Source organism: Canis aureus, chromosome 37 (assembly GCF_053574225.1).
Source record: "Canis aureus isolate CA01 chromosome 37, VMU_Caureus_v.1.0, whole genome shotgun sequence".
Lineage (NCBI taxonomy): Eukaryota > Metazoa > Chordata > Mammalia > Carnivora > Canidae > Canis > Canis aureus.
This window is the reverse complement of record NC_135647.1, coordinates 11,816,272-11,840,977: the sequence shown is the minus strand read 5'-3', so window position 1 is coordinate 11,840,977 and position 24,706 is coordinate 11,816,272. Positions and strand designations below refer to the sequence as shown.

General features: G+C 38.4%; 1 protein-coding gene across 2 annotated transcripts in view; it reads right to left on the bottom strand.

The window, feature by feature from the left end:
- The window catches only part of DTNBP1 (dystrobrevin binding protein 1), a 125,205-nt gene that overhangs the window by 76,204 nt on the left and 24,295 nt on the right, over positions 1-24,706 (bottom strand). For both annotated transcript variants that reach the window (XM_077885787.1, XM_077885788.1), the window contains 2 exons: positions 18,271-18,403; positions 5,315-5,447 (listed from right to left, as the gene is read on the bottom strand). In XM_077885787.1, the coding sequence (XP_077741913.1) occupies positions 5,315-5,447; positions 18,271-18,403 (266 nt within the window). The remainder of the gene's footprint in view (positions 1-5,314; positions 5,448-18,270; positions 18,404-24,706) is intronic.

Below are 24,706 nucleotides of genomic sequence, written 5' to 3'. Positions count from 1 at the left end.
GGAAGCTTTCTTCAATTGGATATTATTCCTCAGCTGTCCATTCATATTTAAGAGTCAAGCACCACAAAGCTGATTAGAAGTCACGTATATAGTGTGGAGCTCAGCATGGGGGTGCTAAGATGCAGACCTGCTGTTTCATCAGACCATGCCCCCAAATATCCATATGGCAGGTCTTTTATCTTGGGCTGGTCAATTTCTCAGATGAGCCTTCCAGTATTCTGCACAGGGGATGTACATCTGGCTGCTAGAGTTCTGGGAGCCAGTGAGGAAAGAGGCCACAACAGCCCTACTGTCTGATATGCCGACTTTCACTTAACATCCCCCATTTTCAATATTCAGTTAACCATTAAACAACATAGGTTTGAATGGCATGGATCCACTTACATGCACATTTTTTTCAATAAATATAGTACTGTAAATTATTTTCTCATGATTTTCTTAGTAACATTTTTTCTGTAGTCTACTTTATTGTAAAGATATAGCATATAATACATATAACATACAAAAATATAGTTAATCAACTGTTTATGTTATCAGTAAGGCTTCTGGGTCAACAGCAGGCCTTGGGAGAAATTCTGGAAGAGTCAGAAGTTATATACAGGTTTCCAACTATGTGGGGTTTGGTGCTCCTGACCACCATGCTGTTTAAGGGTCAAGTACGGGGATGCCTGGGCCGCTGAGCAGTTGAGCATCTGCCTTTGGCTCAGGGAGAGATCCCAGAGTTTTAGGATCTAGTCTCACATCGGGCTCCCTGCAGGGAGCCTGCTTCTCCCTCTGCCTGTGTCTCTGCCTCTCTCTGTGTCTCATGAATAAATAAAACCTTTAAAAGAAAAAAACAAAAGGGTCAAGGGTGGCAGCACCTCTACCTGGCCTCAACTGTGTTTAGACTCTAAGTATGATCCCCTCTCCAACCTTCTCTGCCCAGCTGTCAGCTACCACCCATCATCTATCTTCCGCCTCCAAAATGTTGGTAACATCTCTTATCTCTTTCCTCTTATGGTCTTTCTGTTCTTTTGAATTATAACTTTAAAAACAAGTATTTTATTATCATTTTCATAGAGTTACAGTGAAAGTAAGTGGCTGTGTTCAACCCATTGTGTTATATGGAATTTTCCTATCAATCAAAACAATTTTGGCGCCATTACATGAGCCTTCATCATGTTACCAATTTTGATACCTTAAGACTGAATAGACGTAACCAAGAAAGAATTTAAAATGTAAATAAAACATTACTGAATAATGTTATACGCGTTTCTTAAATTATTTATTTATTTATTCATGAGAGAGAGAGAGAGAGAGAGGCAGAGACACAGGCAGAGGGAGGATCTGGCCCCGTGCAGGGAGCCTGACGTGGGACTCGATCCCAGGACTCCAGGATCATGCCCTGGACTGAAGGCGGCACTCAACCGCTGAGCCACTGGGTCCGACCTATACATGGTTTTTTAAAGATAATTTTGTTCAATTTACATTTGACTGAATAAAAGTGTACCACTTTCTCAATGTTGTCAATCCAAATTATTTATACTATAACGAAGTATTAACCAACCATATATATGTATACATGTGTATGTGTGTGTAAGTATAGCCTGGCTACATATATATTGCTTCAAAAAGATCTCTTTAAAAATAGGACTTCATCTTTTTTTGTGCCGAATAAAACAGGTTATGAGCTTCAGAGAGATTACAGTTTATAAATAGTATTAGGCAATGTTTCATATTCAATATTTTCACTATTTTGTTGAGGAAGTTAAGTAAAACTGAGAATTATGAGTGATTCTGTGAGCTAAATATACCTGGCTTTTATCTGACCCTTAAAAACAAAACATAACCGTTTCTTATTTTCCATAACTCTGTAAGGAAGTATATTATATATACTTTACAGATAGGAAAGCCAAAGACTGGTCATTTGCAAAAGGTCATACAGGCAGCAAATGGCAAAAAGGGAAAGCTAAGGTTTTCAAGGACTTACCACAATAGCCAAAATAAACTGTATTTGTTAATAATTTTGAATGAAAGCCATAATAATCATTTCAGGATTTTTAAAAAAGGCTTTAAATCACAAGGCTAATATCTCACTAGATAAGTAGATGCAAAATACTTCGGCATTTATCGATAAAGATTTATTTTATAAAGATGCTCTAAGTATTAACACATATCTACATATACATAATTCTTTTTTGTAGATGATTTAGAAATTCAAAGTACAAGGTAAATGTCTCACCTTTAAAATTTCTCACCAAAAACACTTAAGTTTAAAACTGTTATGACATTTTACATTAACTTGAGAGTGTCCTTGAGAAATAGAAAGTAAATTTTATAATTTTAAAAAATTTGGCCTGTTAAAGAATGAAATATTTACCATTGTTTTACCTATAGATTTCAAGCTACTGATTATACACACTGGAGTCCTCAAACCTCATGCTGTTTTTTCTTATGTATTTCAGAGTAACAAGCACTTACCAACAAGTAAGTTTATCACATCTCAGTTTATTTTTAAAAAGTAATTTTTGTTGAGAAATCTTTCAAATGCTAGTCAAGAAGGTTCTAGACTAAGGAAAGCTTTACAACAGGATAACACACAAAGGAAAATGAATGGCTTGCACCCAAGTTAGTAACCAACAGAGCCAGGACATGGGTCTTCTGAATCCAAGGATACAGTCTTTCCTATGACAAAATTCTACCTCTCAGAAGACAAATACTCTGTCAATTCAATTACGTGGAACATGTTAAGACCTGTCAGTATATTTTGGCTTTAACTTAAATTGTAGGCAATGCTGCTCTCCAAACACTAAAATTAATTTTCATTTTATGACATATAAATTATAATGCATTAATTAAAATATATTTAGGTCACTGGGTGAAAATGAAGAAGGATATAAAACCTCATAGTTCCAAATCTTTATTTTTTCTCTCTGATCATCTTAGATTTTGAAAACCCGAAATTTAATTTTACATACTACAGTATCGGATACCATGTTTCAAATAATCAATATTAACGTATATGGATAGAAAAACCACAACATTCATATAAATTCTTGTATTTAGCTAAAAAACATAACTGGTCAAATATAGCATACCTATCAATTCAGTTATATAAGTAATCATACAAGTCAGCCAGTGCTGGCCACTTGACAAAGCATTCACTGTGTGCTGAGCATTATTCTAAGCATTTACCAATGAATCCTTAAAATAACCCTATAAGGTCCTATTATTATCCCCATTTCACAGATGAGGAAACCGTGTAACTTCTAGGGTTCACATGACCTGTACTTTTGCTGCCTAATTTCCTTCAAAAATTTCCTTTCAAAATTCTAAGCCCTCCTACTATGCTCCCTGTAATTTGCTGTATTATAAACAAACTTATTTACATGATTAACACCTCCACAACAGTATTTCCCTACCTTTTCAAAATATTTTTTAATTTAAATTCAGTTTGCCAACATACAGTATAACACCTAGCTATTTTTTTCATTTAAAATTGCAGACCTGCTGAACCATCTCTAACTCTGCTTCTTGTTCCAGGCAAAGTTCTTCATCGCCCATACTCCTTGATTCAGTCTGAAAGTCCCTGGGTCCCAGTGCTCATCCACTCATTCAAAAGTCCTTTCTTTGACAAGGACTCCATTCTTTTTTTTTTTTTTTAATTCAATTTGCCAACATATAGTATAATACCCGGTGCTCATCACATCACATGCCCTTCTTAATGCCAGTTAACCCACTCTATCCCCCACCCACCTCCCCCCTTCTACAACCCTTTGTTTCCCAGGGTCAGGAGTTAGAAAGAAGACAAACCATGAGAAACTCCTGACCCTGGGAAACAAAGAACTCCATTCTTAATGCTGCCACACACCCTCCTGTAATCTCTGTAGGCAAATGTAATTTACATAAAGCACCTCCAGAAAAATTCATATATTTACAAACTTCTGCGAACAATTTTATCCACAGCCCCCTTGGGGCTCCTTTTGAAGCTCTTCCATGTAGAGCCTGCACACAACCCACCCCCACCCCTAACTAGCCTTCTCTTAAAATGTCTCTCCCTGAACTGCCCATGTCAGACTTGCCTGGAATGCTTGTCTATGGCAAAACCATCGGAATTAACTTGGGATTTGGGGCTGTCCAATGATGGAGCTCAGGAGTCTGCATTTTAAACACTACCCATGTGATTCTTATGGCTCATTAACATTTAAGACCCAGCCCTTGGAACACATAGATCTGACTGAAAATTTCCGAATACTCAGTTTCATCTCCACCCCATCCCTTGGCATTATTCTAGAAAACTATGACATCAATGTGATAATGTACAATACTTACCTTTTTTTACCTTCTGTAGCCAGGGATCAGCACTTCCTGTCCATGTCAACAACCCACTCCTATACTGCCACACCCGAGATCCAGAGCGACTCAATTTAGCAATAATCTTAAAATCAATAGGGTACTCAGCCCAACCAATCTTTCTTCCTCTCCCTCCAAATCTGCTCTTAGGCATTACGCTCGACTCCAATCCCATGACTTCCATTTTCTTACACCTATCACAACCCCCCTTCACAGCTCCACTCCCTGCTCTCCATGGAGCAGATAATAGACTGTCTCAGGCACTCTCATCAGCTACCATGGGCCCCCCCACCCCCATGGACCTTCCAAGCCTGCTGAGGTGGCATTGCATGAGTTGGGATGTTGCAGTCAGTTTCACAAGCCGGCACCCTTGGGCTTCTCTTCTGCGTCCAGTTCATATCCACCCCATGACAATAGTCATTATTATGACTGATACTTGGAGAGCACTTATTGCACTTGATAACTCTTATCTCATTTAATCCTCACAAGAGCTCTATGAAATGGGTAGTATATTATTATCCTCACTATCATATCAGCGAGACACATTGAGGCTAAGAGAGATCAAGTAACTTGCTTAAAGCCTCATAGCCAGTATGTGACAAAATTGAGATTCGAACCCCATGAGTCTCTTTCCCCAGCCTGGGCTCAGGTTCCTTTTCTTCCTGCTCTAGTGATAAAGGAGGCAAAAAAGCAACTCAGGATATGCCACCTGGAGAAAATTAGGTCAGGGCTCCTGCTTTCTGGGAAAGCTTGGCCTGTTGCTTTGTTCCCTTCCACCTTTTATCCTAGACTCAGCTTTACAGAACTCATCTCCATGAAACGGCAACAGACAGTGGCACCAAAATATATATGTATATAATGGTCATGTTCTGGAAAGCTTATGAATGAGCTTTATATGTTGCAACCTTTTGTCTTTTATCGGCCCAAACTTATAAAGAATGACATGGAAAATGAATACTGTTGACCAGTTTTTCAAACTTACCTCTTATTTTTCTTGTAAGTTTCCAATTGTTGGGACTGCATATGTTTGTATCTTTCTAATTCACACTGTCCACATAAGTCCTCCAAATTCAGCAGGTGGTTTTCCACTTCCTCAAAGCTAGCCTCTAAATTAGCTGAACGTACATAAGGTCCAAAAAATACAAACAAACAAACAGGAAATCAGAATTCTAGACCATGGAGAAAAGAAAGCGTCTGAAAGTTAAAAGTTTAAACTGTTGAAACTATTTTGCATTTAATACTCTTTATTAAGCTTTCGTGAGGCAAAACAAAATACACTGACCAACTTTAAAATGTACTTCAAATGATCTTGAGTTTATTTTTATATTTCAAACATTTATAAGATGTAATTTTCCAAAATACTTTCAATACTCTATTAACCAGGATGATGAAGAAACAGAGTATCATGATTAATGGGATATCCTAATGATCCCATATACCACGTGAATAATCAATTTTCAAATGAGAATACAGCAAATTAGAATTAATACAAACTATACCAAATATAATTTAAAATTTGAGATTCCAAGGTACTTGAGCAGAGCCTAAGCTTTGCCTTGGCAAATGATTCCATCAGTCTTCAGAAGTCACTGCAGAGCTCTACCGATACTCAGAAAGCACAGGTCACTGGAGGTGGTGGGGAAGAGACTCAGCACTACCCACCATGCCACTGCGGTCTGCACTTGCCTCTAGACCACAGAGCTTGGCAGCTTTACTGCAACATGGAGATCATGCAGTCAAATCTTCCATTTGAAAGATTCAAGACCAAAGCCTGCAGAAATTAATTCAGTGCTTTGTCCAGGGTCACCTAGGTACTGAAGGGCAGTTGGGAATCAGTAAAACAGTTCTTCTGACACTACGGTAATTCTGAATTGGTAGGGTGCTAAGTGAACCAAGACTTCATAGTTGTAGAAGTGAGGATTGGTTGTTTCCTCCAACAACTGAGAAGTTTTAGAGATCAAAGATTTTAAAGGACTCAAACAGCATTGTGGCCATTTACCAAATCCCACCTGTACCAGACACTGGGATACAAAGATGAAAAAGACAGTCCTTGAGTTCAAAGAGCCTAAGGTAGAGGAGAAATGTATTTCAATAACAACACAGCCCGGCAAAGTGAGGAATGCAGTGCTCAGGAAACTCACGAGTGGTAGCTAACAAAGACGACGGAAATGAAGGAAAGGTCCAGTAAGAGACTGACTCCGAAATCTAGAAGTCTCAGCTGCCCAGTGGGGAAAGGAAGGGGCAGCAGAGCAGGAGCATGCTAGCTTTGCAGCTTTCCAGTCCTGGTTTCACATAAATAGCTAAATACAATTACAGCATGTCTAATTCCTTCATGTGCCCACTAGATTTCCACATGACTCCAAATTAGCTTATGTAGCATCTGGATGAGAAGTAAATTCCTCAAATTTCAACTTGCAGTTTTAGGTTTATTAAAATCCGAATTTTGGCCTGTTGGTAATCTTCGATCCAAAGATCTGACTAAAAATCTAAGCTATCTATAAAAGCTCCCTCTTCTATTTGGTAGGGCTTAGGACTTACAGACATGGATTGGGGTGGGGGGAAGTAAAATTTTACTGAGAAGTAAAAATGTGATGACAGTTTGGCGCTCCTCTTCAAAGACATTCCAGGTACTCACATATACTGATAGGTCACTGTAAACCAGCAAGAGGGCTGTAAAGGGTTGATGACAATGCAGTTTATAAGAGTTGACCCTATCTTCAAGGCCACAAAAGATTGTTAATATATATGATTACAGAAAGCCTAACATGAAGCAAAATCCAAATTTCAGTCCATGAAGAATGAAATCCAAGATTTTTAATAATGACATGAATGGTACACCAAGAGTTTATGTTGGGGAAACAGGCAATGTGATGTTACTATATTCATTGCTGTTTACGTTATTTGTTTTGTTATTATATTAAATGGAAAAACGAGTAGGAGCCTCGGTCTTGGAGCTACTATTACTACTGGCCCTAAAGAAGCAATATTCAGCTCATTCTGTTATAACTAGCTTGACAGGGTCTTAAAAGGCGATCATAGTTAATAGGATTATTTAAAAGGCTATTTCACTTTGATTAGTGATAAGAACTAGAATAATTAAATTTAATATGGAATCCATTTAACTCTAAGCTACTTGGATCCTGCAGTATCATGCGTGTTACATTGTTATCCTTAGCATACCAGGGACTGGTTAGGAGGAGGGCTTTGAAGAACAAGCTTGGAAACCCAGCTCTGCCCCTTACAATGAAGTGAGACATCTCACCAGTGAAAAAAAAGGCTAACTTCACATCTCGTGAAGCTGTCAAAAGGGTCACTAGGGCAAAGTATATATATTTACATGTAAGTATAAATACTAAATACGCCTAACTTAACACTTGACAGTAATTTATAATTGACTATTAAAAACGCAGAGGAAAAAACTGTATAAAAATTAGTTAAGTTCCATAAAAGTCATTTACTTATTTAAAGATTTTATTTATTTGAGAGAGAGAGTACACCCATGCACGCACACAAGTGAGGATGGGGACAGGCAGATGGAGAAGTAGAGGGAGAGAATCGAAAGTAGACTCCCCACTGAGCACAGAGTCTAGTGTAGAGTTCAATCTCACAACTCTGAGATAGTGATCTGGGCCAAAACCAAGACTTGGACTCTCAACCGACTGAGCCACCCTGGTGGCCTATATAAAAGTCATTTAAAACTAATAATTTTGCAGACCAGAAATGATCATGTTGTAAATACCTATGGATCTAACAGACCAAAATATCAATAAAATTTTCATTTTTTCTAGCAGACTTATATACCTATACATTATACTCAAAACTATGTTCTTAGACTTAAGATCCCTTTTAGGAGGGCAGCCGGGGTGGCTCAGCAGTTTAGCGCCACCTTCAGCCCAGGGCCTGATCCTGGAGACCCAGGATCAAGTCCTGCATTGGGCTCCCAGCATGGAGCCTGCTTCTCCCTCTGCCTGTGTCCCTGTGCCTCTCTCTCTAATGAATAAATAAATAAAATCTTAAAAATAAAAAAAAAAAAAAAAGATCCCTTAGAGGTAAGGGGGATTAAATTTCAAATGATTTTGCTATAAAGAAAATAAGTAATGGAATCAACAATTGTTCTATATTTGAATACATATAAAAATATATCTATATTTACCTTTACCTTTTTAACTTTTATTTGGAGGGCAATCTCTATGTAGAGACTAGCTCTGTTGGTTGACTAGAAAGCTAATGAGGCCAGGAACTTGAATGAAATGACTTGATACCTAGGCAGGCCAATTAATGTCTCATGGGGAGAAATTCTCTTCTAGATACATAGTAAACTTGCCACCCTAGTTCACTCTTGTGTTAATAAAATGGCAACCAAGTGAAACATGTGACTGGTTTAGTACCAACCTGGAACTATTATTAAGAAACAAACTGTACATCCTTCTAAATTGACTGACAGCACCATGTTGTGTTTCTGAGTGGCAAATCCAGATCTAAAATGCTTGGAAGACACAGTGTCCATTTTATTGCTACCACTAAATTTGTATTTATGTTCTCTTCCTTTAGAAAGTTGAAGGCTGGGACACCTGGGTGGCTCAGTGGTTGAGTGTCTGCCTTTGACTCGGCGCATGATCCTGGAGTTCTGGGATTGAGTCCCACATCAGGCTCCCTGCATGGAACCTGCTTCTCCCTCTGCCTATGTCTCTGCCTCTCTCTGTGTCTCTCATGAACAAATAAAATCTTTAAGAAAAAAGAAAGTTGAAGGCTCCTGAGTACTTTAAGAAACCAGTTTAGGTAGTGCCTGGGCGGCCCAGTCGGTTAAACGTCTATCTGCCTTCAACTCAGGTGATGATCTCAGGGTCCTGAGATTGAGTCCTGCACCGGGCTCCCAGCAGGGAGTCTGCTTGATTCTCTTGCCCTCCACCCCTTCACCCGACTTGCGCTCTCTTTCAACTAAATCAAATATTTAAAAAAAAAATCCAGTTTAACACCTTAATTTACTATTCACAAATCTCACCCCTTCACCCCAGGGCCACAACCTACTTTTTTAATCTCACTGGAATGCCTCTGCTTGCCTGCCTTCCCTCCTCATCTCTGCATCCACACGCCTTTGAACCTCACACAGACCTTATACTCTGACTGATATACAACTATCTTGTGTACTCTCCTTTCTCTTAGCAATCAGTAAGGGTCTTAAGATAACTATATGTTTGCATCTTTGTATCCCCTAATACCTAATCTACTGAATTCAACTAAGAATGGTTCCATCCCACTAAAACATCAAATAATAACCAAAAAAGTGAATGCAGGATTCATGTTCATCTAACTTAAATACTAGGAGGTTATGTTAAAATTTGTGAAAGGATAAATTAAACAAGGGCAGAGAACTTAGAAAACATTAGGCGACATGATAGTATGTCAGACCAGGCCTCCTTTTCAGTGGGGCTCCCTTTACAGCACTAGAAGCAACGTAAATTTTCCATTTTAACTCTTAACTGGCTTGAAATCAGTAATCAAATATAGAAGACCTATACTGACAAAAATATTCTTCCCTTTTTTATTTAAAAACTTAAAAAAAACCTCTTTAAATAATTACAAGTATATATATATGTGCATATATATATATATGACGTATACTCTGAATATTTTATATTGCATTTAAATGGCAGAAATTGAATGCCCCTGTCACAACCTGCTCATTTCCCATTACAAAATGAATCGCAAAACGAGTAAGTTGGTAACCAAACTTAGAACACTCATACGTAAAATCCCAGCAGGCCTCTGTGGACACAAACGTACCTTCACAAGAAGCTCAAACTTGACTATTTTGCTTGCTGTAACAACAGCACATGTCTTATTTAGTGATCAGTGAGAAGGATAGGTGGAATTTTATTGTGAAAAGCCATGTGGGAATGCCTGACAGCTGTGCAGGAAGAGATCCACAAATCTTTGTGAGAAGACCATCCCAGAGGAAGACTGATCCTGTTTGGAATTTTTCTTTGTGCCATTTGGTTCAAATACATATTGTCTGTGGTGTAACCACTCACATTTGAAGAATGGAGTAACACACTAAAATTATTTCATACTTAATGAGTGCTTTTCTAACACAACAATTAGCCTCGAGGAAGAAAGAAATCTTTGGTTGCAGATCTAGAGGTCACAGAGGCCAGGTACTACAAGACTTGAAAGATTCTTCAAATGGTTACATTATCCTTCCCTGTAATAAGATAATATAGCAATGATGGTGTGGTAATAAGGAACTCTAAGAAGTACATTAACTTGCAAATGCCAGTATAGAACACACGAGATCTGTGTGGCACATGAAAAGGTGTCTAAAGAGAGTTAATGTGCCTCCTGAAAGGTTTAATCTCAGAAAGCAACCTAAACAATAAAACAATCTAGTTCATGAAACACTTGTAGCTGTGGCAGTCAGCTAGGGGCTCTCTCAAATTCCTTAAAGAAAGCAAAACGATGTATCAGGTTAGGTCAGATCAAAAGAAAGATACAAACTCAGTAGATGGCTGTCACTCTCTTAAACAGCACTTTGTTATCTAAGAATTCAGATTCTTCTGTTCTGGGTGAAGAGAACAGTCTTTTCAAAGTAGGTCACTTAAAATAAACTAAGCAAGAGCAAAAACTGAGGAGCCCTTGACGGTTTAAACTCCAGTAAAGGAATAGGGTTAGGCTACCCTCTAGTGGAAGTTCAAGAGAATTCAATGAACATTTTACCAGTTTTATGATAAAATGCATGGTTATTTCAGAAGGACGTGTACAGAATCCAGTTGACAACATTCCATTTTTTTCTCCTTATACACAATCTATGAAAGTTCAGAATACTACATTGTTCATCTACTGTTGTAGCTTTGCATTCTACCGATTTTTACAGGACAAGCTAAATTGTGTAACATCCATCCAAACCCTTCTGTCAAAGAACAGTGGTTTAATAAATCTGCAAAGGTTAGAGAGACTTCCACTAAAATACCAGCATCCTGATGGCAGGTATCAGGTCTTGTTCAGTGCCAGAGTCTATAGTGCCTGTAGGGCTATGGCACATGGCAGATATCTTATTAGGTACTAAGCACTGAGCTGAGTGCTATCCTTAAATTTGTCATCTCAACCCTCCAACTACCCTCTGAGGCAGGAACTCTCATCCTCTTTCTATAAAGAAACAAGCTTGGAGCAGTCAAGAAGCCTGTATGGGGTCTCACAGGAAGTTGTGGAACTGGGATCCAAACCCAGATGTGAGACTTCTCCAGTTCCCAGCGTATCTCCATCATTTCTTTTTTAAACTATCAGTAATTATCTATTACACAGGCGTATATAAGATGAATGGATTGCTCCATTTGAAAAAAAAAAAATGTAGGGATTATCCAGTCTTACTTCACAATTCCTGAGGGATCGTGTAATTAGGAGTCATATTTATTAAGCCACAGGATAAGGCAGCTAAAAGCATCATCAAAGGTTCAAATCGCTCACATCGTGTAAGTCCTTTACTCTTTAATAAGGGCAGACACTCCAGAGGGCAGAGCAAGACTAAAAGTAACTCATAGCCCAAACGATGGAAGAACTGATTGGATATGGTACTAGATTTGACAGGGAAAGCAGGCAAAGTTCAAGGAAGTTAAGGGAATCCTGTGACTATATATACAAGTCAGGTACTACCTTCCTAGTTTTTAAGATTTTTCTAATTATTTCTTGACTATTTAAATCTTGTGTGTTACATCAAAGTATTCAGGCATAAGAGATATTTTGAGGCTACTAAATAATAAAAGAATCCAGTAGTATATGAGCAAACATTTAAAAACACTGGTTCCAACATTTGGAATGATACATAAACTCCTTAAAATGAATTCATAAAATACTTTAATGATATAGATATATATGTTTATATAACCTATAACCTACCCCACCAAAATTGGCTTTAAAATATTTTCTTATTGTAAAGAATATCAGTATCCATTCCAAGGTGTTTAAGTTGCTTATCTACAAGTCTCAATTTTAAAACACCTCTCTATGGGGCTTACTCTAAGCCAACAAATACTAGGCCTTTGGATTTCCAGTTCTGACTAGCTATCTGTTCTACAGTTATTCATTACTAAATATAAATATCAGACAAATAACAGCAATATAGTTAAAATCAAAGGCAGCATATATTTCAAATGCTAATGGCCATTCAGACTGGCAATATATATAAAAGCAAACCACCTAGACTTTAGAGGTATCTTCTAAGCAAACAGAATTAACTCTTCAAAAAGAGCTCAATACAAGCATACCTTGTTTTACTGTGCTTTCCAGATATGGTTTTTTACAGATTCAAAGTTTGTGGCTAGTCTGCACGGAGCAAGTTTATTGGTGACATTTTTCCTAACAGCATTTGGCTCAGTGCAGGTCTCTGTGTCACATTTTGGTAATTCCTTTTTTTAAAAAAGATATTTATCTATCTATCTATCCATCTATATTTATTTAACTGGGGGGAAAGGGAGCAAGACCAGGGGCAGGGAGAGGCAGAGGAAGAGGGAGAAGCAGACTCCCCACAGAGTAGGGAGCCCGATGCAAGGCTCGATCCCAGGGCCCTGAGATCATGACCTGAGCCAAAGGCAGAAGCTTAACCAACTGAGCCACCAGGAGCCCCAACATTTTGGCAATTCTTGCAATATTTCAAACTTTATTATCACTATAGCAATATTATTACTATACTACCTTACTATTACTATAATACTATTATTATTATTACTACAGTGATCAGTAATCTTTGATGTTACTATTGTCACCATTCTGGGATGCCATGAACCACACCAGTAAAAGTGAACTTAACTGATGAATACTGTATGTGTTCTGACTGCAATACCAACTGGCCGTTCCCCCATCTCTCTCCCTCTCCTGAAGCCTCCCTAGCTCCAGAAACACAATATTGAAATGAGGCCAGTTAATAATATACAATGGCCTCCAACTGTTTAAGTGAAAGGAAGAGTCACACATCTCTCACTTTAAATCAAAAGCCAGAAATGATTAAGCTCGGTGAGAAGACATGTTGAAAGCTGAGACAGGTTGAAAGCTAGGCCTCTTGCACCAAGTAGTTAGCCAAGTTGTGAATGCAAAGAGAAAGTTCTTGAAGGAAATGAAAAGTGCTACTCTAATGAACCCATGAATGACAATAAAACAGAACAGGCTTATTGCCGACATGGAGCAAGTTTGAGTGTTCTGGACAGAAAATCAAACTGGCCACAGCATTCTTCAAGCCAAAGCCTAAACCAGAGCCAGACCATGACTCTCTTCAGTTCTGTGAAGGCTGAGAGGTGAGGAAGCCACAGAAGAAAAAGTCTGAAGCTGGCAAAGGTTGGTTCATGAGGTTTAAGGAAAGTAACCATCTCTGCAGCACAAAGTGCAAGGTGAAGGAGCAAATTCTCCAGAAGATCTAGCTAAAAGATTAACAAAGGTGGATGCAGTAAACAACAGATTTTCAATGCATATGAATCAGCCTTCTTTTGGAAGAATATGCCATCCAGGACTTTGAGAGCTGGAGAGAAGTCAATGCCTGCCTTCAAAGGACAGGCTGATGCTCTTGTTAGGGGCTAATGCAGCTGCTGACTTGAAGTTGAAGCCAATGCTCATTTACCATTCTGAAAATCCTAGAGCCCTTAAGAATGATGCTAGATCTACCTTGCCTGTGCTCTATAAATGCAAAAAAAAAAAAAAAAAAAAAAGCGTGGATGACAACACAACTGTTACAACATGGTTGACTGAATATTGTAAGCCCAGTGTTGAGACCTATTGCTCATTGACAATGCACCTGGTCACCCAAGAGCTCTGATGGAGAAGAACACCGAGATGAATGCTGTTTGCATGCCTGCTAACACAACATCCATTTTGTAGCCCATGGATCAAGCAGTCATTTTAACTTTCAAGTCTTATTATTTATGAAATTCATTTCGTAAGGCTATAGCTACCACAGACACTGATTCCTCTGGTGCATCTGGGAAAAGCAGATTACAAATCTTGCAGAAAGAACTCACCATTCTAGATTCCATTAAGAACATTTCTGATTCACGGGAACAGGTCAAAATAGTAATGTGAACAGGAGTTTGGGAGAAGTTGATTCCCACCCTCATGGATGACTTTGAGGGATTGAAGATGTTAGTGGAGGAAGTCACTGCAGATGTGGTGCAAACAGCTGGAAAATCAGAGTTAGAAGTAGAGCCTGAAGATGGGACAGAATGGCTGCCATCTCATGATCAAACCTCAGGAGGAGATGCTTGTTATGGATGAGCAAAGAAAGTGGTTTCCTGAGATGGGAGCTTCTCCTGGTGATGACCCATGAAGACTGTTGGAATGACAATGAAGAATTTAGAATATTATATAAACTTAGTTGACCAAACAGCAGCAGGGTTTGAGAGGATTGACTCCAATTCTGAAAGAAGTACTACTATGGATAAAATGTTATCAAACAGCATCACAAGCTACAGAGTAATCATCCATAAAAGTCAGTCAGTTGATTAGGCAAACCTCATTCTTATTTTAAGGGCTTGCCACAGCCACCCCACCTTCAGCAATCACCACTCTGACCCGTCAGCAGCCAGCAACACGGAGGCAAGACCCTCCACCAGCAGAAAGACTGCAACTCCCTGGAAGCTCAGATGACAGCACTGTTTAGCAATGAAGTCTTTTTTTTTTTTTTTTTAAAGATTGATTCATTTATTTTAGAGAGATAATGAGTGTGAGAGTACTAGAAGGAAGGGCAGAGGGAATGGGAGAGAAAATCTCATGTAGACTCCATACCGAGAGTGGAGCCTGACTCGGGACTCAATCCCACGACCCTGAGATCCTGACCTGAGCTGAAACCAAGAGTCAAATACCCAACTGACTGTGCCACTCGGGTGCCCCAACAATGAAGTAATTTTTAATTAAGATATACATTATTTTTTAGACATATGCTACTACACACTTAATAGATTACAGTATAATGTAAACATAGTTTTTATATGCACTGGGAAACCAAAAAATTCATTTGACTCACTTTACTGCAATACCTGTTTTATTACAGTGGTCTAGAACCAAATCCACAGTATCTGAGGTATGCCTGTATGTTCCTTTTTTTTTTTTTTTTTGTATATTCTATTTTAAGAAAGACTTATATAAACTGCATTTCCCAAGCAGAATTAACCATGAGAATAATTAGAATTGTAGCAAAATGCATTTGATCGGTAAAGTGATATCAAAGAACACCCATCAACAAAGTTTACTCCCAGCTAGGGAAAAAAGGGAGGTTTTCCTATCTGCAAAGAAACACATAACCGGGCAGCCTGGGTGGCTCAGCCGTTTAGCACCACCTTCAGCCCAGGGCCTGATTCTGGAGACCCAGGATCGAGTCCCACGTCAGGCTCCCTGCATAGAGCCTGCTTCTCCCTCTGCCTGTGTCTCCTCTCTCTCTCTGTCTCTCTCATAAATAAATAAAATCTTAAAAAAAAAAGAAAGAAAAGAAAAAGAAAAGAAAAGAAAAGAAAAGAAAAGAAAAGAAAAGAAAAGAAAAGAAAAGAAAAGAAAAGAAAAGAAAAGAAAAGAAAAGAAAAGAAAAGAAAAGACAACCAATTTAAAGCAAATGACTCACAGATGCAGGAAGGTAAGCCAAAAGAAAGTGGCTAAAAGAAAATCCCAAAGGTCTTAGAGGCTCTCTTGTTAGCGATCAAAGGCTTGAAAAGATCATTAGTATGCCCACAAAAGGGAAGTGAGGCAGAGGGCAACCACAGCTATTTCACATTTCTCTTAACATCCAGAATCTCCCAGAATCTCTTTTTCATGCCCCACCCTTCAGAATAACAAAATACCAACACCAGAAGATGCTTTTAATAGCCAGGGCTTTAAGAATATGGTTCATGAGGGGCTCCTGGAGGGCTCAGTCAGTTAAGTGTCTGACTCTTGATTTAGGCTCAGGTCATGATCTCAGTGTCCTAAGATGGAGGCCTGTGTCAGGCTCCACACTCAGTGTGGAGTCTGCTTGAGAGGCCCTCTCCCTCTCCCTCTGCCCCTCCCACTCATGCTCTAAAATAAATTTTAAAAATATTTTTTTTAAAAAAAGAATACACGAGGAGAGCCTGGGTGGCACAGCTGGTTAAATGTCTGACACTGGGTTTTGGCTTGGGTGGTGATCTCAGGGTCATGAGTTCGAGCCCTACACTGGGCTCCCAGCTCAGCACAGAGTATCAATCTGCCTCTACCCCTCCTGCTCAGGCATGCTCCCTCTTTCAAATAAATAATAAAATAATTTTTTTTTTTTAAAAAAGAGCATATAGCTGTCATCCTGTCTCATCCCCCACTGAGACTGGGATCCTGGATCCACATCTTATTAACTGTGTGACCCTGAGCAAGTCATAGTCTCTCCAAGCCTTACCTTCCTTAGCTGTAAAATGGGATAATAATAGCTACTTTTAAAGGATTAAAGGATTAAAGATAATTTTTGAGGATTAAAGATAATGTTTGTAAAGCACCTGACAGTCTCTGACATATAAGACGTGCTTTAAATGTTAGCTACTGTTATCACCAACAGCATTCCAAATACCTCTCAGGTCCATTTCATCCACACACAAAAAAACTGTTTTATGATTTACTAATTACTGGCTTTATAAATCATTTTTGTTTTGCTTAAAAAGGGTAGTATTAAAAAATAAGAATAGATGATAGGGGATCCATAGCTTCTTACCTATATGACTGGATCAGGTTACCAGCCTAGCAAGTTTATCTCCCATGTATTTCTTACCACTTACACTTAAGTAAGATCTTAAGTTTAGTCAGAAAAGAGTGAGATCACTGGGTGGCGCAGCGGTTTGGCGCCTGCCTTTGGCCCAGGGCGCGATCCTGGAGACCCGGGATCGAATCCCACATCGGGCTCCCAGTGCATGGAGCCTGCTTCTCCCTCTGCCTGTGTCTCTACCTCTCTCTCTCTCTCTCTGTGACTATCATAATTTAAAAAAAAAAAAAAATTTTAGAAATGAGTGAGCCACAATATTGTCCTCTCGTGGTGCTATCAAACATAAAAGGTAATCTTTTGACTATAAACCCAAGAAATAAAGAATATCAGCATAATTCAATCCAATTAAACAACAAAAATAGGGCAGCGCAGGTGGCTCAGCAGTTTAGCGCCGCCTTCAGTCCAGGGCATGATCCTGGAGACCCGGGATCAAGTCCCTTGTCGGGCTCCCTGCATGGAGCCTGCTTCTCCTTCTGCCTGTGTCTCTGCCTCTCTGTCTGTCTCTGTCTCTCATGAGTAAATAAATGAAATCTTAAAATATATATATATACACACACACACACACACACACACATATATGTGTGTATATATATATATGAACTTCCACAGGTATAAATTTAGCCAAACAGGCACTCATTTACCTGGATTTGTTTCATCTCTCAAGAGTTCAAGGAGGGGAAAAAACCCCAATTTCAAGATATGAAGCTCTAAGCAAACCTAATTTTTAAAGCAATTAACTTCCAGAGTACATTCTACAACCAGAACAAAGTCACTATAACCCCTTTTTATTTATTTGTACTATTTTTTTTTCTTAAAGTAGGCTCACAACCCTGAGATCAAGACCTCGGCTGAAAACAAGAGTCGGATGCTTAACAGACTTAGCCACCCAGGTGCCCCTATATATTTATACTTTTAAAATGAGATCTAATGTCATACGCATAACCCTGAGTCACTCTAAGAATCAACAAATTATGTTTCCTGAGCTGAAACAGTTAGTGGTATATTTTAGAAATAATTTCTACACTTTAAAACTATTTCCTGTCCAATCCTCTATTAATCAGAACATGAAATTAACCATAAGTCACTCTTTCCCAAAAAATCATATTAACCAAGAATTTAGTGTATTCTTAAAGGGCTTTCAATTTCTATCCAGTCCTGTCCAAAATTATTCTCATTCCTAAAAGTAATGTACAGATAGAAATAAAACTTACTCAGATTTTCTGTCATGGATTCTAAATCTGCTAATAAGCCTGGAAGCTGCTGGAGCTGCTCCTGTAACTCGACTAGGCTTGTCCTCTTCTTCTCCCAGTGTGCTGAAAGCATAACCACCTCGCTGTCCACCAGCTGCAACACAGAGGAGCAAGGGTAAAGTAAAAGACTTCAGGCGTGAGGAAAGGACAGTCAGCATAATGTGACTTACTCACTGTTATCTTTTAAACTCCTCTACTGAGTATCCACAACAGGACCCCCTAAAGAAAACTGGAACTGTCTTCTTTCTTAGAAAATCACCAACTTAACAGTCAGTGCAGAAAACCTCAAATTACTGCTTGTCTCTGCATCTTAACCCCAGGAAGGAGAAAGTTCAGAGATGACCTTAGAAATCACTCCTAAGTATACCCTGTTTCTAAGTAAACCATGTGTTTGAAAACCCAAATCTAGAAAAAATGCATCAAAAACCCAACATGAACAACCAAAAAGAAAACAAAAACAACCCAAACCACAATTACCAGGTAATTACTTGCTTTACAAAAGGAATTTTTTTTAACAGAAAAGTTACTGACTGCATTTAGAATATAAATGATTCAATTTATAAACAGGAACACACTGCATAAAGGAAGGTAAATAGTACTTGTATGGGAAGGACTTGAAGCAAGTGATGGATTCCAGAAAACAGGAGAAAAGCATTTATGTTCACAAAGAAGGAATTCAGATGTAAAGGGCTCCTCATAGCAGGGCTATGGCATACTGGACTGGCCTTAAAGAATTCTAACTTCTTTCACTGCAGACTGTGAAGAAAAAGACAGACACCAGATTCTCCCAGACAATTCTGTTTGGGTCTTAACACGGTGGGAGGGAACAGCCTTAGAATAAGATTTAGAAGGAGCATGGAGAGGTCAGCTTTTGAAAACACCACCAAAGATAAGCAAGAATTGTGAAAGATAACCACTGTGGTACAGTAAATACAAAGACTGCAAAGTTCATTATATAACAGAAGAAACTGCATTTGAATGTTAGCTGTAAATGAGAGTTTGCAGTTAAGAAAAAGGCAATTTACACATCTCAAGATTAAGATTTTTCAGGAGTTAGAACATGAATATGACAAATTCTTTAAGACTTTTTTTTAAAAGATTTCATTTATGAGAGAGAGAGAAGAGTGTGAGAGAGAATGCACATGTACATGCAAGAATGGGGGGCAGGCAGAGGGACAAGCAGACTCCCTGCTGCGTGCAGAGAGCCCACACGGGGCTTGATCCCAGGACCCTGAGATCCTGATCTGAGCTGAAATCAAGAGTCAGATGTGTCACCAACTGAGGTACGCAGGGGCCCCTGAATACCACAAATTTGCACTGCATCTCACTAAAGTGACAACTTTAGAGAAATAAAAATATAAAAAATCAGATGCAAAATGATTTGTATGTGGTACTAGACTGCTTTGGTTTCTACATTTTTACAATCTAGAAATTCCCAACACAGAAACAAAAGAACTAAGCTCTGATAGAGAGGTTAAAAGCCACCTGGATTCCCTACCTTGTCCCCACTGCTTCCCAGCCCACCCTGGAGAGAAGACCGTATCATCTCTCCTGGACAAGTCTCCACTGAGCTGGAGAGGTGACACCAAGCTTTACTCAAGCTGCACTGCTCATTAATTTTGTATGCTTAAAAATGCCTATGGCCAACCAAGTTTTATAAAGATCCCTAGGAGTAGTTTAAGAATGCTTAGCAATGCTCATTTATCTAGCTGTGATGAATAATAAGGAAACTAAGGCTTGAAACAAAATTCATCTGTACAAACTTCTACTGATCACCCCACCCTATCTGCCAGGCATTGTTCATGCTATGGAGATGGAATGGTGACTGAAACAAAACACATCTTGCCCACTTGGTGCTTATATCCTGGCAGCAGGTCTCCCAAATTCTCTTAGCTTCTGTTTTTAAACTCTAGAAAAGATAATTCCTATATCACAGGGCTGACTTGAGGATAATATATTTTTCCTGGTATATGTTTTTTTATAGTCTGTTAAATCTTAACTACCCTAATTAATTAGGTTAATTTGAAAAATAGAGTTTTTGATTTAACCATTTCTTACTGAAAACTAAAGTGCAACATAAATATTAAAACTACAATCTAGTTCATGACTTCCACAAAATTGAAAATTATATTCTCAATACAGGATAGAAGCAGCATATGTAGAAAAAATATAAGAATATACTAAAATGCCATTTTAAAAGAATGAGAGATTGAATGGATTCTCAGAAATTGTTATCAATGATTAGGCAATACTACTAAAAACATTTTGAGCATTTTCTATGTGCCAAGCCTTGTGCTAAGCAATTTATGTATATTATCTCATTTAGGCCACAGAGCAACCTTATAAACTAAGCACTTTTATCACTTCTATTCTACAGATGAAGACTCTATGGTGTAATGAAGTTATGTCGCTTTCCCAAGGGTCACAGCAGACTTGAGATGGATCCCATGAATTTGACACTCGAGCCCAGGCCCTCGATCATGTTCTAGGGACTGTGTGCTACAGGGGTGTATGAAAGGAAGAAATAAAAAGCTAGCAGAAGAAAACGCTCTAAAAAACTGTATTTAAACTTTACTTAATAAGAAACAATCTATCACAAGAAGGCCAATTTTTCTGCCTCTAAATAAATAACTCTGAATAAAGCCAGGTCAAACACCATTATTTCATTTTTAAGCAGTAAGACAAACCCACAGTGCTTCAGACCAAAATTCCTTCTGGTGGACACTGAAGTAGGGGCATAAAGACACAAGGAGGATACCAATGACTTATAAGACAGCTAATAATGGGACCCTACTGTATATGAAACTCAACACTTCAGTGCTTTGAGGGTACATAACTTCATGCGATGTCCAAACAATTTCATTTGGTAAGCAGGGTAAGTGGTGTTATGGCATTTTACAGATGAGATGACTAACAACAGACAAAATAAAGTACATGCCCAAGGTCAAATTACTAGTGCAGAAACTAGGATTTCCAACACACAGTTCAGTGAACTTTCTACCACAGCCAGAGGAGAGCAATGGTGGAACAGAAAGACAGTGAAGCATGTCTCATTTAACTAGTTTACACTTCAAAGTATTAACCCATGAATCTTAAGAGTTCAATTCGAAGGCAAGCAAATATTTCACAATAATAGTAATTAAAGCAAATAATGTACTGGAAGCCTAACTTTTAAAAACTGTTCTCAGTTGGGCAGCCCGGGGTGGCTCAGCGGTTTAGCGCCGGGTTTGGCCCAGGGCATGATCCTGGAAACCGGGGATCGAATCCCAGTCAGGCTCCCGGGATGGAGCCTGTTTCTCCCTCTGCCTGTGTCTCTGCCTCTCTCTCTCTGTGTCTCTCATGAATAAATAAAATCTTAAAAACAAAACAAAAAACCTGCCTTCAGAGTCTAACCCCTAAAGTCATTATTAACTTTGTTTATATGTTGCTAGGGAGGAGAAAAAAAAAAATCAAAGAACTTATTAAAAAAAATTGTAGAAAAAGCTTAAAAGTTACTATTGATCACAATTGTTCATTTTCTAAAATACCATCTGAATTTTAAGACTAGGTAGTAAGACTTAGCTTTAAAGTAGATGAGTATAAAATAATTTGTCAAAAAGAACGAAAGGTTCTTAATTATATTTGCCCTGGCAGGTTGTTTGGTTAAAGGCCACCAAAGACACACGAGCACAGTCTGACAAAATTAATTCACCACAGGTTTAACACTATGTATATTAAAGACATACATTTTAAATATTTATGTACATCTCAACAATACATCAGAACACTTTAAAATAAATTTTCATTTTTTTAAAGATTTGTGAGACTCTGGAAGAAATGGATGCATTCCTAGAAATATATAAACTACCAAAACTAAAATAGAAATAGAAAAAAACAGATCCATAACCAGCAAGGAAATTGAAACAGTAATCAAAAATCTCCCAACAAACAAGAGTCCAGGCAGATGGCTTCCCAAAGGAGCTCTACCAAACATTTAAAAAAGAATTAATACCTATTCTTCTGAAGTTGTTTTAAAAAATGGAAGGAAAACTTCCAAACTCTATGAGGCCAGCATTATCTTGATCCCCAAACCAGGCAAAGACCTCCCCACCAAAAAGGAGAATTACAACCAAAATCCTTGGTGAATATGGATGCAAAAATTCTAAAGATACTAGCCAATAGAATCCAATAGCATATTAAAAGGATTATTCACCACAACCAAGTGGAATTTATCCCTGGGTTGCAAGGGTGGTTCAACATCCGCAAATCAACCAATGTGATTCACTACGTTAATAAAAGAAAAGACAAGAACCATATGATCCTCTCAATAGATCCAGAAAAAGCACTGGACAAAGCATAGCATCCTTTCTTGATTAAAACTCTCCATAGTGTAGGGATAGAGGGAACATACCTCAATATCATGAAAGCCATATATGAAAAACCCACAGCAAATAATCATTTTCAACAGGGAAAAAAACAGAGCTTTTCCCCTAAGGTCAGGAACATGACAGGAATGTCCACTCTCACCACCACTGTTGTTCGACACTGTACTACAAGTCCAAGCCTCAGCAATCAGACAACAAAAAGAAATAAAAGGCATCCAAATCAGCAAAGTAGTCAAACACTCACTCTTCCCAGATGACATGATATTCTAAGTGGAAAACCCAAAAGATTCCACCCTCAAATTGCTAAAACTCATACAGGAATTCACCAAAGTGGCAGAATGTGAAATCAATTGCATTTCTACATACTAACAATGAGAAAGAAAAAAAGAGAAATTAAGGAATCAAACCCACTTACAATTACACCAACAACCATAAGATACCTAGGGATAAACCTAACCAAAGAGGCAAAGGATCTCTGAAAATTACAGAACACTCATGAAAGAAATTGAGAAAGACACAAAATGAAAAAAATGTTCCACATTCATGGATTGGAAGAACAAATTACTAAAATGTCCACGTTACCTAGAGCAATCTATACATTTAATGCAATCCCTATCAAAATACCATCAACATTTTTCACAGAACTGGAACAAATAACCCTAAAATGTGTACCAGAAAAGACCCCAAATAACCAAAGGAATACTGAAAAAGAAAACCAAAGCTGGTGGCATCACAATGCCAGACTTCAAGCTCTATTATAAAGCGGTGATCATTAAGACAGTATGGTACTTGATGACACACAGATCAATGGATCAGAATACAGAACCCAGAAATGGACGCTCAACCTTATGCCAACTAATCATCGACAAAATAGGAAAGAAATCCAATGGAAAAAAAGATAATCTTTTCAACAAATGGTGTTGGGAAAATGGGACAGCCACATACAGAAGAATGAAATTGGACTATTTTCTTACATCATACACAAAGATAAACTCAAAATGGATGAAAGACCTACACGTTGAGACAGGAATCCATCAAAATCCTAGAGGAGAACACAGGCAGCAGCCTCTGTGACCTCGGCTGCAGTAACTTCTTGCCAAACACATCTCCAAAAAGAAAACAAAGGCAAGAATGAATTACTGGGACTTCATCAAGATAAAAAGTTTCTGCACAGCAAAGGAAACAGTTGATAAAACCAAAAGACAACCAACAGAACAGGAGAAGATATTTGTAAATGATATATCAGATAAAGGGCTAGTATCCAAAATCTATAAAGAACTTATCAAACTCGACACCCAAAGAATAATCCAATCAAGAAATGGGCAGAAGACATAAACAGACATTTCTCCAAAGGCCCACACATGGCAAACAGACACATGAAAAGATGCTCATCACTCGGTATCAGAGAAATCAAATCAAAACCATAATGAGATACCACCTCACGCTGGTCAGAATGGCTAAAATTAACAAGTCAGGAAACGACAGCTATCAGAAAGGATATGGAGAAAGGGGAACCCTCTTACATTGTTGGTAGGAATGCAAGCTGGTACAGTCACTCTGTAAAACAATATGGGGGTTCCTCAAAAATAGAGCTACCCTATGATCCAGTAATTGCACTACTAGGTATTTACCCCATAGATACAAATGTAGTGATCCAAAGGGGCACCTGCACCCCAATGTTTATAGCAGCAATGTCCACAATAGCCAAACTATGGAAAGAGCCCAGATGTCCACTGATAAATGAATGGAAAAAGAAGATGTGATACACACACACAAATGGAATATTATTCAGCCATCAAAAAAAAAAAGAAATCTTGCCATTTACAACGAGGTGGATAGAACTAGAGGGTATCATACTAAGTGAAATAAATCAGAGAAAGACAATTTTCACACAATTTCACTCATATGTGGAGTTTAGGAAACAAAATACAGGAGCAGAGGAGAAGGGAGGAAAAAATACAAAGAAATCAGAGAGAAGGAGACAAACCATTAGAGACTCTTAATCATAGGAAACAAACCGAGGGTCACTGGAG